The sequence below is a fragment of the Cebus imitator genome, unplaced genomic scaffold (assembly GCF_001604975.1).
Source record: "Cebus imitator isolate Cc_AM_T3 unplaced genomic scaffold, Cebus_imitator-1.0 Scaffold285, whole genome shotgun sequence".
NCBI lineage: Eukaryota > Metazoa > Chordata > Mammalia > Primates > Cebidae > Cebus > Cebus imitator.
The window spans coordinates 1,794,650-1,809,329 of NW_016107600.1; the positions used below are offsets into that span (position 1 = coordinate 1,794,650).

The window sequence follows — 14,680 nt, forward strand, 5'->3', positions numbered from 1 at the left end:
GAGAGGTTTCTCAATTTGTCCGTCAAAAAGTTCACAAGTCTCAAAGCTGGGATGAAAATCCAGGTCTTCTGACTTTCACTCTGCCATACCAGATTTTTCCTCTGATCCAGCTGCAGCCTCCCATAAGAAGTTCATTCTTAATTTCATGTCCCATGCTTTGTCTTGGTCCCTGTGAGGAAAGGGGTCAGCCGGAGCCAGCTGTTCTATAAGGATGGGTAGGTATCCTGGCAAGATATTTCCTCTGAAATAGCAAATGTGACCTTAAAAATTACTGTCTAGGGCACTCTCAGTGAATAGTCTCCCAAGGAAGCAATGAGGTAGAGCAGTCTGCAAGTGCAAATACACACCTTCTGTAGATTCTCTACAAAGTGGGGTCCCATGAAAGGGACAATGTTCAAAGGTAAAGAAAGTAGGAATCAGCTGGGCGCAGTGGCTCACGCCTGTAATCCCAGCACTTTGGGAGGCCAAGGCGGGTGGATCACAAGGTTAGAGGTTCAAGACCAACCTAGTCAAGATGGTGAAACCCCATCTCTACTAAAAAGACAAAAATTAGCAGGGCGTGGTGGTGGCCACCTGTAATCCCAACTACTCGAGAGGCTGAAGCAGGAGAATTGCTTGAACCCGGGAGGTGGAGGTTGCAGTAAGCCGAGATCGAGCCACTGCACTCCAGCCTGGGTGACAGAGCAAAACTCTGTCTCAAAAAAAAGAAAGCAGGAATCAGGAGGGCAAACCGGAGTAGTGTCAAAACTGCCACGGCTGGTTGGAAGACAGTTCAACATATCAAAGAATACGTTTCCCAGCGACCAGGGAGCACAGGAGGACCTTTCGCTCCAATCCAAGAGATGTGTTGTCATCTGCTTGCCCAAGAATGACTTCGAGGTCTTGAATGTGTCCCATGCCAGGTCCCAGGGGCACTCATTTCGACAGCAGTGGCAGCAGCCCCAACTCATTCAGTCTTTCCTTGGCCACTGCCTCCCAGCCCTTGTTGGCCTGTGGGTTACGGGGAGAGGGATGCAGGAGCCCTTCCACCTGGACCTCTGGCATCAGGCCTGCCAGAGCCCGTCGTGCCCGCTGCTCTGCCAGTCGCCCAACTCCCACCACCAGCCGCACCCCCAGCAGCTGCACCTGCCTGCAGAGGGCTGCATCACAGATCCCAAGAAGCTGTTCTCGCTGCTTGGCAGGCAGCTCAGCAGGGGTGAGGTTGCGCCCACTGGGAGCCAGGAAAAGCAGAGGGCATAGATTGTGGACAAAGCAGTGATGGAAGAAGACGTCAGGCTGTCCACAGAGGTTCTGGAAAAAGCCCCAGAATCGGGCACCACTCACTTCTGACTGTGGGCACTCCAGTCCCAGCACTGGTCGCTTAGGGTGCTCTTGGGGAGGGGTCAGCACAGTCCCCCCAATGCCCAACCAGTTCCGGACCATGCTCACTTCCCCAAAGGGCACCTGTGAGGAAGGAAAGACACATGAAGGGCTTCAAACTGGAGACCTGATGCCTGGGCTCTGGACCAACTGACTTCTTTATACCTTCCATGAGGATCCAGCCTGCACCTCCAACCCCAACCTTCACCCAAAGCCCTGAGACAAGGATTCTTGACCCTATGGATTCAGCCTGTCCATCTTTGTCCATCTTTTTCCAGTTTTTCCTTGTGGACTATGGTCCAGAAGAATCTGTTTGCGTCTACTCCAACTAGCCTTTGGGACCAAGTACAGGGAGTACTTTCAGATAGCTAGCCCTAGGTTTGATGGTTAGTACTGGGGACAGACAGATGGTCTGAGACAAAAAGGCAGCCAGGGTTAAAGGAGGCACAAGGACGGGCTGACCACTGCTCTCTGGGTGCCCTCACCGCCCCAAGCCTCAGGCCGTCATTTCCATCGATCATCATTGATCACCTTTCATCACCCAGTTGGAGTCAATAAAAGCGATTGAGCCTCCTGCCCTGAAGCCTCTTCCCCTCCCCCACCTGCCAAGCACCCCCACTGAGGGGCAGTCACTCATCCTGAGCTCTGAAAGGAAAGCAGGCAGGCACTGGAGGCTGGCTCCGTTTTGAACCTCACCTTAGCTAAGAAACAGAACCCAGGTTCCCAGAATGCCCTGCATCTCTTACATACCCACCCCTGTCAACAAGTCTCTTCTGAGGACCCCCCAGTCCTAGTCCCTCTTCTGACCCCAACCACACTTCAGGGACAGGGGAGATCCGGTAAAGTAGGGATGGGCTGGCAGAAGGAAGGGCTCTCAGAGGCAATTAGTGGACAGCTTACAGGGAAAACAAAACTACCATTAATGTGCTTGGTTAATTACAGGCAGAGACACTGGGAGAGGGCCTGAGACCACAGGAGCCAGTATGTGTGTTGAGAAAGAATGGGGCGGGGGGACCAACACATATCTACACCCATGCACATGCTCCCTCTCCACAGCATACCCAGCTAAGCAGCCACCTAGAGCCTCCCACTCCACCCACTGGGGAAGTCAAACCCTTTACCCCAGTCTGGGCCATGCCAAAAGGTCCAGGGTTCATGCCCAGGAAGAGCACTTCCTTGGGGCCCCGGCAGTAGCGAGTCACGTAGTTGCAATGTGGCTCCCATGCATACTCCACAGGATTGTAAATGATGCCCACAGGCTCCGAAAACTGCAGTTGACTCAGCTCAGCATTGAGCCGAAGCTCCTCCTCCAGGAAGCTCTCAGCCAAGCTTCCAAGGCTGGGCTGGGGCTCCATCAGGGCACCTATAGGCTCATGGGTGGACCCCAGCAGGAAAGCGTGGGGCATATGGCCATGCCACTGTCACCTGGGAAAAGAGATGGACAGAGCCCTCGTCATTCCTCAGCCACAGAGTGGGAGGAGGGATACATGCTGGCCAGGGCCCCCACTACCATTTCCTAGGCTCCGAAAGGACCCTAAGAGACCACGTCAGGCATCTACCAACCACCAAGCAGGACTAAGCACACCTCAATTCCTGGTAATGAAGGGCCCTTTCTCTTCCCACTTCCAATATCCTTCCTCTTCATATGGCACCTGGTGAGGATAAGTCACAGCCACCAAACATCTCCCACTCCAAACCAAATCTACTTTCCATCAGGCATAGGTCTGAGTTCTAGTTCCTGGGCTATGCCAAACACATAGTAGGTTTCCTTTTTTTTTGAGATGGAGTTTCACTCTTGTTGCCCAGGCTGGAGTGTGATCATGCCATCTCAGCTCACCACAATCTCCGCTTCCCAGGTTCAAGTGATTCCTGCCTCAGCCTCCTGAGTAGCTGGGATTACGGACATGTGCCACCACACTCGTTTTGTATTTTTTAATAGAGACAGGGTTTCTCCGTGTTGGTCAGGCTGGTCTCAAACTCCCAACCTCAAGTGATCCACCCTCCTCGGCCTCCCAAAGTTCTGGGATTACAGGCATGAGCCACCGTGCCCAGCCACTGTAGGTTTTCAGTAAACACTTACCGGTGGCATCCTTTCAGCACTTTTAATGTCTCCTAAAAAAGAAAAGCTCAGCCAGAATGGACTGTATCCTGGAAAGCACAGTGCTGAAAAATGAAATGTAAGTGCACAGTCACAGCCCAGAGACCTGGGAAGGCTAATTACAATAGCTTCCAGGTGGTGAGCGACTGCTCTGTGCCAGGTACACCTCATTGATCCTCACAACAACCCCATGAGGTGGGTATTACTGTTCCCATGTTATAAGTGAGGACACTGAGGCTTAGCAAGATTAAGCAACTTGCCCAAGGTCTTGCAGTTAGTAAATAATAAAGCTGGGATTTGATTGAACCATCTCTCTGGCTCAAGGCTATGCTTTAACCACCCACACCACCTTCCCTTAGATGGTTTGATCAGCCACCCTACTAATTCCACCACCCCCTAATCCCAGCCTAGCTTCTTTCTCACACTCAGGAATAGTGAGGAGGATGATTACAGACTCTTAATAGAATCTTACAGGCTACACACATGGTCAGAGCCTCAGGTTTCCTCCTTCAAATACAAAGAATAATAATATCCACTTAATAATGTTGACATAAGGATGGAATGAGATGTGTAGGTGAAGGGAGAAAAGGAAGAAATGGGAGAGGAAGAAGAAAGTCAAGAGAGAAGGGAGGTGGGAGAAAGGAGAGGGGAGAGAATGGTGGGGGAGGGAGAGGAAGATGACAGCAAGCTTTGTAAACTGCAAAGGCCATCCCTTCACTCCACTCCCATTCGAACCCAATGTTCCAACCTGACCATTCTACTCACATTTTCAAAATGCCTTTCCTACCTCAACTCCCAAAACTTTGTACATACCATTTCTACAATCCAACCAAATACACTCCTCAAGTCAACCGGGACATCATCCAATAGTCATCTAGTCAACCAGGACTGTGATTCCCCCACCTGTCCCCACATCCAAATCACTCCCATCCTTCAAAATGCAGCTCAAACCATCCCTTTGATAAAGTCTTCCCTCCTCATAACACTGCAGCATTTGCCATAGTGTCCCAAGCCCACCCCCAACACAAGTAGGTCTGGTGTGAGGCTTGGGAATCTGTATTTTAAACAAGCTTCCCAGGGTGATTCTGATAGTTGATGAAGGCTGAGAACCACTGTGTGTCACCATAGTTAGCGTCACCTTGATGAATTCATTTTGCCTCCCCAGCTAAACTTGGGCAGATCAAGAGCCAGGCTCTGATCAATCTCCCTCCATAAGCCCAAGGTCTTGGCCCTTATTAGGTAGGTATACAACAAACACCTGCTCAGCAATGTCCATTTGTTTTTCACTTTTGTTTAAAAGTAGCCTCTGGGCCAGGCGCAGTGGCTCATGCCTGTAATCCCAGCACTTTGGGAGGCCGAGGCAGAAGAACTGCTTGAGGCCAGGAGTTCAAGAACAGCCTGGCTGACACAGTGAGACCCCACCTCTAAAAAATAAAGATTAAAAAACCACATTTTACCAAAAGGTGGTAAAAGAGCCACTCCTGATGGATCCCTCTCCACTTCCATTTCCTGAGTTCACTCAAAGCTCAGCTGCCCACTTTGCACTCTGCTTGTTTTCCAGGCTCTGGTGAGGCCATCACATCTGGGTCTCCCATGTGACTAGTACCACTGTCATTCCTTCCTCTCAACTTTCTGCCTGGGTCAGGAGTGACCTCTTCCTCCAGATGAGAACTCAAGGTTGACACAACAGCTTAATCAACCTATTTTTCTCACCCTAGCCTCGGGGAAGAGGGAGAGAAAAAAAATCAGAGGCCAAATTTAGGAAGTCCTTCCCTAACTGATCTCAGTAGTCTTAACTGATCTGTCCAGGTGGCTACCCAGGACAAACTGGGCTCACACAAAAGCTGAGAAAGGCGCTGTGGAGAACACCAGTGTTTCGGGGGACCTTGCTTTGCATCTCCCATGCAGCACCAACATTGGCAGATTGGCTGTTCCAACTCTAGAATCTCGAGAGAAGTCTTGAGCCTACCTTTGGCATTTACAGACCTGTGTTGGATACAGCAAGGCCGGGGGTACACAAAAGAGTGATGAAGCCTTATCTTCCCATAATTTCAAAGCCTGATCTCATAGCAAGAGCCACAGGCTAGAAGTCAATTGACTTGAATTCCACTCTTGTTTCATCTCTAAGAAGATTCTCTTGGGAAACCCATTTAACTCTCTCCTCTATGAAAATCACATATTCCATCCAACCTACCACCAGCTGTTAACTCACTTATTTTTTTCAATACTTATGAGTCTCTTACATGACAGGCACTGCAGCAGTCTCTTGGTGAGGAAGAAATCCAAAATGAGTAAAATGTAGACCAGGCTTTTCGTAAGCTCCTGAACTGCTGTGAGAGGGCAGGTAAACTAACTATAACACAGTGTGATGTGAGCTTTAATACAACACTAGGAGAACCCAAAGGAGGAACATGTCAGTTCTACCAAAGTCGCCCCAAGAGCCAGAGGCTTAAGAAATGCAGATATTGCCGGGCGTGGTGGCTCACGCCTGTAATCCCAGCACTTTGGGAGGCTGAGACGAGCGGATCACGAGGTCAAGAGATCAAGACCATCCTGGCCAACATGGTGAAACCCCGTCTCTACTAAAAATACAAAAAATTCACCGGGCCTGGTGGTGCGTGCCTGTAGTCCCAGGTATTCGGGAGGCTGAGGCAGAATTGCTTGAAACCGGAAAACGGAAGTTGCAGCGAGCCAGCATCGCACCACTGCACTCCAGCCTGGCGGCAGAGCAAGAAAGACTCCATCTCAAAAAATAAATAAATAAATAAAAAGATTATTTTACAAAACATGGTGTCATATGATATTAAGCGCAAAGGCAGTGTAGTTTGACTCATCGATAAGGCTGGCCACCAAGGCCAGACTTCAGGCTGATGTCAGACTTCTCTGACATCAAATCCAGGAAGTCAGGAATGATCTGAAGACATACGATGCACTCCCCTGTCCCTTGGAGGCACTTTGGGAGTCCAAGGGACAATAAGAAATATCCTCAAACTAAATAATAATTACAATAATAATAATAAGGCATAGGCCGGGCGCCGTGGCTCACGCCGGTAATCCCAGCACTTTGGGAGGCCAAGGCGGGCGGATCACTTGAGGTCAGGAGCTCAAAACCAGCCTGACCAACTTGGTGAAACCCCGTCTCTGCTAAAAATACAAAAATTTTCCGGGCGTGGCGGCGCGCGCCTGTAATCCCAGCTACTCAGGAGGCTGAGGCAGGAGAATCGCTTGAACCCGGGAGGCGGGGAAACCCGGGAACCGAGACTGCACTACTGCACTCCAGCCTGGGTGACAGAGCGAGACTGCATCTCAAAAGTAAATAAATAAATAATAATAAAGCATAAACTCAAAAAGACCTTCATCTGGTTCCGAAGGGACCAACGACTACTAAGGCACCAAACAAAACCTCCGCCGGCGCCAGCTGTCTCCAGCAACTGGAAAGCCTCGATCCTGCAGACCTCCCAGGCAGTTTCACAGGCTGGGCTCTCCCTGCACTGAGTCTAACCCCACACAGAGAGAGGGTCCCCAAAACCCAGACATTCTGACTACTCTCTCGGCTCAGTCTCGACGACCCTGGGAGCCCTGAACCTGCCCCCACAAACCCATGTTCCCAGCCTCCTATTTCCTCACCTGGTCCAGCTCCCCATTCTGTTTCCGGTTCCTTTCCCACTAACCCAACCCTGGCGCTAAGGACAGTGGGAGTCGTAGTCTACATTGTTTAGGGAAGGAGATTGGCGTACCCGTAGCCACTTCCGCCGGAAATGCTCAAATCCCGGAAGGAGCGCTAAGTTAGCGCTAAATATCCCTGGGAATTGTAGTTTGTTCTTTCCATCAGAGTTAAAGAAGTCTTGACAAGTGAGAGGCCAGAGTCTATAAGGACCTGGAAAATCCTGGGCTCTATTCCTAAAGGGCATCGCCCTTCCAAAAGTTCATTCACATTTTTCCCAAAGAGATTGCAAATCAGGAAGTTTCAACCATCCCCAATCCCTCACCTACCTGAGTGTGTTAACAATAGCTAAAGACCATTTGGAGGCCCCCTACTGCCCTGGTTATAAGAGACCTCTCCTTTGCAGCCCGCCATTACTGTATATAGAACATCCACGAAGGCATTTCTGCTAGCTCCTAACAACTCTTTAGCAAGGAGCATCCCCCATTACTGTCCAAGCCCATCTCCAGCGCGTCACCATTTTGACTTCTTCCTCTGCCTTGCTATCTGCCCAGCCCTATAACCTCAGTATTGGAGTTTTCCAGAGAAACAGAACAGGATATTTATCTATCAACATGAGGAGATTTATTGCAAGAATTGGCCCACGGGATTGTGGAGGCCAAGAAGTCTCACAGTCTCCTGCTCTGCTGTCTATAAACTGGATAACCAGGAAGACAAGTGGTATAATTCAGGCAAGTCGAAAGCAGGGAAGGGGGTTCACAGCTAAGTCCCAGAGCCTGAAGGACTAAGAACCAGAAACTCCAATAATGTCCAAAGACAGGTATGTCTCAGCTCACGAAGAAAGAGAATTTGCCTTCCTCCACCCTTTTGTTCTATTGGCCCCCCAAGGGGTTGGATGGTGCCCACCCACATTAATGAGGGCGATCCTCTTAACTCAGTCTACCAATTCAAATGTGAATCTCTTCCAGAAACACTCTCACAGACATATCCAGAAATAATGTTTTACCAGCTGTGTGTCCCTTAGCCCACTCAAGTAGACACATGAAGTTAGCCACCACTCATCATTCCAAATCTTCTTCCTCAAATAGTTTGTCCAGGAACCCTTCCCTGATCAATCCTAATCCCATGGTTGCACCTAACAGTCCATTTCCCCCAGCTCCCAGATCCCAGTATCTATGTCCAAAGCTGTCCTATTCCTACTTTTGTTCTTGTCTATCTGGATCTGGTTCTGTGTTCTGACTCTAAAATTTTCATTAGACTGGGAACCCCCTAAGGCTAGTTATCTTCTATATTTCTCCCACCCCACCTGAGCACAGCCAAGGCTCTAATCACAGAAGCAAGGTCTCCCTATGAGTGGTAGAGAAGGAGGCCTATAAACCCCAGAACAGGAAGAAGTGAGAGAACAAGGATGCTACCCCCTTCCCAGGACTTCTCTGATCTCCTATCAACAAAAACTTAATGGGTGCAGTAGAGCTTCAGGGAGCTGTGAGCAGTGACCTTCTGACATCCAGAGTGAGAAACTACCCTGACCCTTGCAAGACTTTGGAAACGGAATTAATCATCTACCTCATGAAGCCCATAATTTCCTGAGCTTTAATTTTTACCAGATCCTCTCCCTCTCTGTGTCTCTCTCTGCCTGTGTAATTTGCCCCTCTCTGCATATGTAAATTTATCTCTGTCTCTAGTCTCTTGTATAGCTTTCTCTCTGTATCTGTGTGTCTCTGTCTCCCACTGTGTACATCTCCCTGTTTCTGCTTCTTGCCCTAGAATGACTGGAATAAGAGGACCTGAGCTTCTAGAACAAGTTCCCCCATCTCTGTATATTATGCATTTCTGTGTTTCTGATCAAAAATAAGGTGGGGTGAACTCATTGTGGTGTCATCTCAGTGCTTAAAAATTCTAGGATCTCCACCATCCCTTGGACAACCCTCCTGCCCACCTCTGACCCCTCTGTCACTTGCCTGCCCAGCACTTCTAGTTCTAGTTTGCCATCTTGGCAGCCCCTCCACATTCAAAGTCGGCTTCTGGAAGAACAGTAATGAGTGAAATGAGTAACAGGCAAGCAGAGATTCCCCCAGGACCTCCACCTCCCCACCCCCAATTTCATCTTCCTAGAAGAATTAAATAACTGTTTCTGTGCCTATAAGCCCATCCATCCCAGGGAACACAGAGATAGGAAGTCCAGATATAAGGAGAAATGGAGGCTTAGGCAGCCACAGTGAGTCCCTACAGCTGATGTCAGAGGGGCCTAGGGCCTTCTCGGTCTGTAGTTCGTGCTATTCCTCCCCACCCAGAGAGTCAGTCCCAGGAAAGATGGAGGTGAGGAGCTCTCCAGAAGCAGCGGTGCTTAGAAACAGAGACCCTAGCCGGGCGCGGTGGCTCACGCCTGTAATCCCAGCACTTTGGGAGGCCGAGGCGGGTGGATCACGAGGTCAAGAGATCGAGACCATCCTGGTCAACATGGTGAAACCCCGTCTCCACTAAAAACTACAAAAAATTAGCTGGGCATGGTGGCGCGTGCCTGTAATCCCAGCTACTCAGGAGGCTGAGGCAGGAGAATTGCCTGAACCCAGGAGGCAGAGGTTGCGGTGAGCCGAGATCGCGCCATTGCACTCCAGCCTGGGTAACAAGAGTGAAACTCTGTCTCAAAAAAAAAAAAAAAGAAACAGAGACCCTGAGGCTTTCAAGAGCTGAAGCTCAAGAGATGGAACATGGGCTTAGGTGCAGCCCTCCCACCCAGTCTCATCCACTCCTTAGTCTTCTTGTCTTCTGGGAAGTCGTCAAGAGGCTGCTGACTGTGATTTATGGGTGGAGCCTTGTGGGGCAGGAACAGAAGTTGACCCAGGTTATGGCCTGGGTAAGAGCCTAGAGAGTTGAGTCACCTGGCCTGGGGCAGGGGCCCTGGCCTACCCACCAGCCAGCTCCTGTGCCCTGATCCCAGGTGGGAAGGGGTTAACCTGCTCACTTGTTTTCCTTTGGTTTCCTTGGGATGCTGGAGCTGTGTTGGGCCATGAGCGCCATCTATCGGCCTCTTCAGGTCCTAGCTCTGACTCTAAGCTCACTTGGGCTTCTAGGTGGATCTTTCAGCCTTCCCCTTGTCACAGGGAAGAGCTGTCTAGCTGCAGGGCCTCCCACTGCAGAAAACAAAGGTCAGGAATTGGAGAGAGTGAGGGCCATGTTTCCCCTTTCCTAGATACCAAATGTCACGCTGCTCAGCTTCCCACTCATTGCCTCTGGCCTGGGGAGCCCCAAAAGGGTTTCTGGTGTTTAACTTTCAATGTAGCCACCTTCCCCACTTCCACTACACTGGGCCCTGTCTCGGTTAGCCCAACAAACATGAAAAGAGCACAGGAGAGTAAAGGCAACAGAGCAGAGGCCTCAGGACTGTGGGCTCTGGAATTAGACTGCTGGATTTGAATCCAAGCTCAGCCACTTACTAGCGGTGACCTTAGGCATGCTATTTAATTTCTCTGTGCCTCAGTTAGCTGTAAAATGGGATCATCATTGTAATCTGTATCTTCTTTTTTTTTTTTTTTTAATAGAGACAAGATTTTGCCATGTTGGCCAGGCTGATCTCGAACTCCTGACCTCAGACGATCCACCCACCTCGGCCTCCCAAAGTGCTATGATTACAGGTGTGAGCCACCGGGCCCGGCCTGTAATCTCTATTTTCTTTTGTGATAATTAAGTGACTTAATTACATAAGGTGCTTAATACAGACTTTGGGCTCCACAAAAGGCAGTTGTTGCTGTTAAGGTTTTGGCCATGGCCAGGGTCTCAGGCAGATGCTAATCTGAGGACTCAAGATCAGGCCATGAAGCCACATCAGACACACAGGCATGGGGGACAAGACTGGGGAGCTCACCCTATAGATTTCCACAAAGACAGTGACCTGCATGCAGGGTTAGGTTTGGGGATTGGAAGTTCAGGATTACAAGGAAAGTAATTCTTTGGGTCTCCAAGGTCAGCAGGAGATGAGATAAGGAGGTCACTGAAAGAGCCTGAAGTAAAGATGTAGGAAGGAAATGCTTTAAGGAAGAAGCATTAACAGGTCCTTTAAAGTGCCCTGATTTGGGGAAAGGGAATGGGCTCCTTGATGTGTAAGTTTAGCAAGAGCCACTGCACCCCAAGGACAAGTCCTTGGCACAGGCACAAAAGTCTCTAGACAATCAGATTCCCCAAGCCTCCCCATCGCATCTGTGGGGACTTAACACTCCATGTCTTTTCATCAGCCTGGCAAGGACGGGGACTCACAAGTAGGGAAAGCTATTTGCGGTCTCACTCTGGAGTGCAGTGGCGTGATCATGGCTCACTGCGCTCTCAACCTCCCAGGCTCAAGCAATCCTCCCCACTCAGCCTCTCCAGTAGCTGGGACTACAGGTGCACACCACCACACCTAGCTAATTTTTAAATTTTTTTGTAGAGACAAGATCTCACTATGTTGTTCAGGCTGGTCTGGAACTGCTGGGCTCAAGTGATCCTCCCACCTTGGCCTCCCAAAATGTTGGGATGACAGGTGTGAGCCACCGCATCTGCCTGATTGGTTTCTCAACAGGTTCAGCCATCTCCCTGTCTCTGTATCTTCTGTATCTCTGCCTTTATCTACCTTACAGGGAAATGGGATTATTCTCCACAGGGTGAGAATAAGGCGACAAAGTGACACCCTCTCAGTTAAGACAGAAATGCAGAGCCAGTGGGGTCCCTGGCTCAGCCTCGCCACCCTGCCACCCACACCTTGGCCCCAAGGCAACACAACCTAGCCTTATGGATTATGCCCACTTAACTGGAAGCAGATGACAGCGTCTAGGTCTCCTCAACTCTGGTGTCCTCCATCTCCTGGGTCTTGGACGCCTGGGTCCCCAAGAGAGGAGCAGGAACAGGCTGGATGAGCTGATTTGCATCACTTACTTGGGAAGCAATTATCGGAGGAGCTGTCAGCTCAGTGCAGCTCTCTCCTCGCTAATCGGATTTCACCAGAGCCCGGGGCTGGGGGGCGCTGAGTAATTTGGCTTGATGCAGTGGTGGGAGATGTCGGGGCCAGGAGGCCGGACAATCTGTCTGAGTGGTGTTAGAGTTGTCCAGAGCAATTATCCTGAGGGACCACACAGACATCAGACAGACAGACAGCCAAGGGAATGGGTCAGATCCCTAAGTCCTTTAGCAGGAAGGATGGAAGTGAGACTTGGAGAAGGGGAGGAGCATCTCTCACAGGTTGAGCCAAATTAAGCAACTAGAAAGAGGAGTCTGGGAGTGGCCATGGAACCAAGTGGGAGGAGGACCCAAGAATCCCAGCTTCCAGGCTACTCAACACCTGGCCCCAGCCCCGCCTTGCCCTGCATTGACAGGGAACCAGTCACAGAGGAGGAACTTCAACCCAGGGTGATTCTTCTGAGCCCTGCTCCTCCCACTGCAATGCTCCCAAAAGACACTTTCCTTGCCCCTGGCTCTGGCTCTGTCATTTGCCTTCTCTTGCCCCTGCAGCCCTCTTGAACCTCTCCTTTCCTTCCCACCCATACTGCCCCCTCATCTCTCTGCTGACCCCCTCCCTGTCTCTGTCCTCCACTCTACACCTTTCAGAATAGTGATAAGGGTAATAGCAACAATAACTAACCGTCCACACCAGAAACCACCCTGAGTGCTTTATGTGGAGTTTTCCCTTCATCCTCACAGCAACACTTTGAGAGACATACCTTTTTTTTTTTTTTTTTTTTTTTTTTTTGATTTCCTTTTTTTTTTTTTTTCTTTTTTTTTTTGAGTTGGAGTTTTGGTCTGTCGCCCAGGCTGGGGTGCAGTGGTACAATCTCGGCTCACTGCAACCTCTGACTCCTGGGTTCAAGCGGCTCTCCGGCCTCAGCCTCCTGAGTAGCTGGGATTACAGGAACCCACCACTGCACCCTGCTAATTGTTATATTTTTAGAACAGATGGGTTTCACTATGTTGGCCAGGCTGGTCTCGAAATCCTTACATCAGGTGATACACCTGCCTTGGCCTCCCAAAGTGCTGGGATTACAGGTGTGAGCTACCACGCCCAGCCGAACATACTCTTACATTCCCATTCTAGTGATGAGGACACTGCCATTGACAGCTTTCTGAAGAGACAGACCACACCTGATTTTGGCATCCCAAGCTACAAGAATAGCCCCGGCACTGGGTTGGTGTACAATAAACATTGATTGAATCAATGATTGACTGAATGATTGGTGCTTTTTCCTGCTCCCAGCTGGCCTCCAGTCAACTTCCACATCCCTGCCTGGCCTTTCAGCCCTCTTACGTTCTGATTATCACCTCACCATTGCAGCCTGACATCCCTCACATGTCCCCACACGCCCCACGTTCCAGCACAGCAGAAAGCTTGGCTTAGTCTCTCCTGCCTTTGTACAATGGCCCCTGTTGTCCCTTGGCCTGGAACATTCTTCTCACTCTATCTCTGCCATTGAATATATTCTACCTACTTCCCAAGGCCCAAGTCAAATGCCACCTCCCTTGGAAGCATTTCCTCATTGTCCCTTTGCTTGTACCTCCCTGGCGACTCTGGTCACCAACTATTAAGTGGTTCATTTATTGCTAAAATACCTTCTGGCCCTACTAGCCTGTGTGTTCTGGGAGGTCCACACTCAGCCTTCTCTCTTGTGAGCACAGGCCTGCTGCCTATTATGTGCTCAATAATTACCGTGGAAAATGCAAATATCTGCTCCCTAATTTTGTTTTATCTCATTCAAGGATGGTTTGTTGTTGTATTTTTTTTTTTTTTTGGACAGAGTTTCCCTCTTGTTCCCCAGGCTGGAGTGCAATGGTGTCATCTTGGCTCACTGCAGCCTCCACCTCCCAGGTTCAAGTGATTCTCCTATGTCAGCCTCCCAAGTAGCTGGGATTACAGGCGCCTGCCAGCACCCCCACCTAATTGTGTATTTTTAGTAGAGGCAGGGCTTCACCATGTTGGTCAGGCTGGTCTCAAACTCCTTGACCTCAGGTGATCCGCCTGCCTAGACCTCCCAAAGTGCTGGGATTGCAGACGTGAGCCACCGTGCCTGGCCTTTTTTTTGTGGGTTTTTTTTTTTTTCGAGGCAGAGTTTTGTTCTTGTTGCCCAGGCTGAGTGCAATGGCACAATCTCGGCTCACCTCAACCTCCACCTCCCGGGTTCAAGCAATTCTCCCGCCTCAGCCTCTGGAGTAGCTGGAACTACAGGCACCTGCCACCACACCCAGCAACTTTTATATTTTTAGTAGAGTGTAGGGGTTTCTCCATGTTGTTCAGGCTGGTCTCGAACTCGTGACCTCAGGTGATCCACCCACCTCGGCCTCCCAAAGTGCTGGGATTACAGGCGTGAGCCACCGTGCCTAGTCTTTTTTTTTTATTATTATAATTTGAGTACATGTGCAGAACGTGCAGGTTTGTTACATAAGTATACATGTGCCATGTTGGTTTGCTGTCCCTGTCAACCGTCATCTACATTAGGTATTTCTCCTAATGCTATTCCTCCTCTAGCCCCCACCCCCTGACAGGCTTCAGTGTGTGATGTTCCCTCCCTGTGTCCATGTGTTCTCATCGTTCAACTCCC

General features: G+C 49.9%; 1 protein-coding gene across 2 annotated transcripts; it reads right to left on the bottom strand.

Annotated features, from left to right (window-relative positions):
- Positions 1 to 635: 635 nt before the first annotated feature.
- On the bottom strand, positions 636 to 7,172 carry SMUG1 (single-strand-selective monofunctional uracil-DNA glycosylase 1). 2 transcript variants are annotated; one of them, XM_017501869.2, is made up of 3 exons: positions 7,085 to 7,172; positions 2,481 to 2,784; positions 636 to 1,443 (listed from the first exon to the last, which is right to left on the bottom strand). In XM_017501869.2, the coding sequence occupies exons 2-3, from the start codon at positions 2,763 to 2,765 to the stop codon at positions 916 to 918; spliced, it is 813 nt and encodes a 270-aa protein (XP_017357358.1). In that variant the 5' UTR covers positions 2,766 to 2,784; positions 7,085 to 7,172; the 3' UTR covers positions 636 to 915. The 2 variants fall into 2 exon arrangements, with proteins under 2 accessions (XP_017357358.1, XP_037584925.1); XM_037728997.1 differs by lacking the exon at positions 2,481 to 2,784 and having other exon boundaries at positions 7,085 to 7,148.
- Positions 7,173 to 14,680: the final 7,508 nt, after the last annotated feature.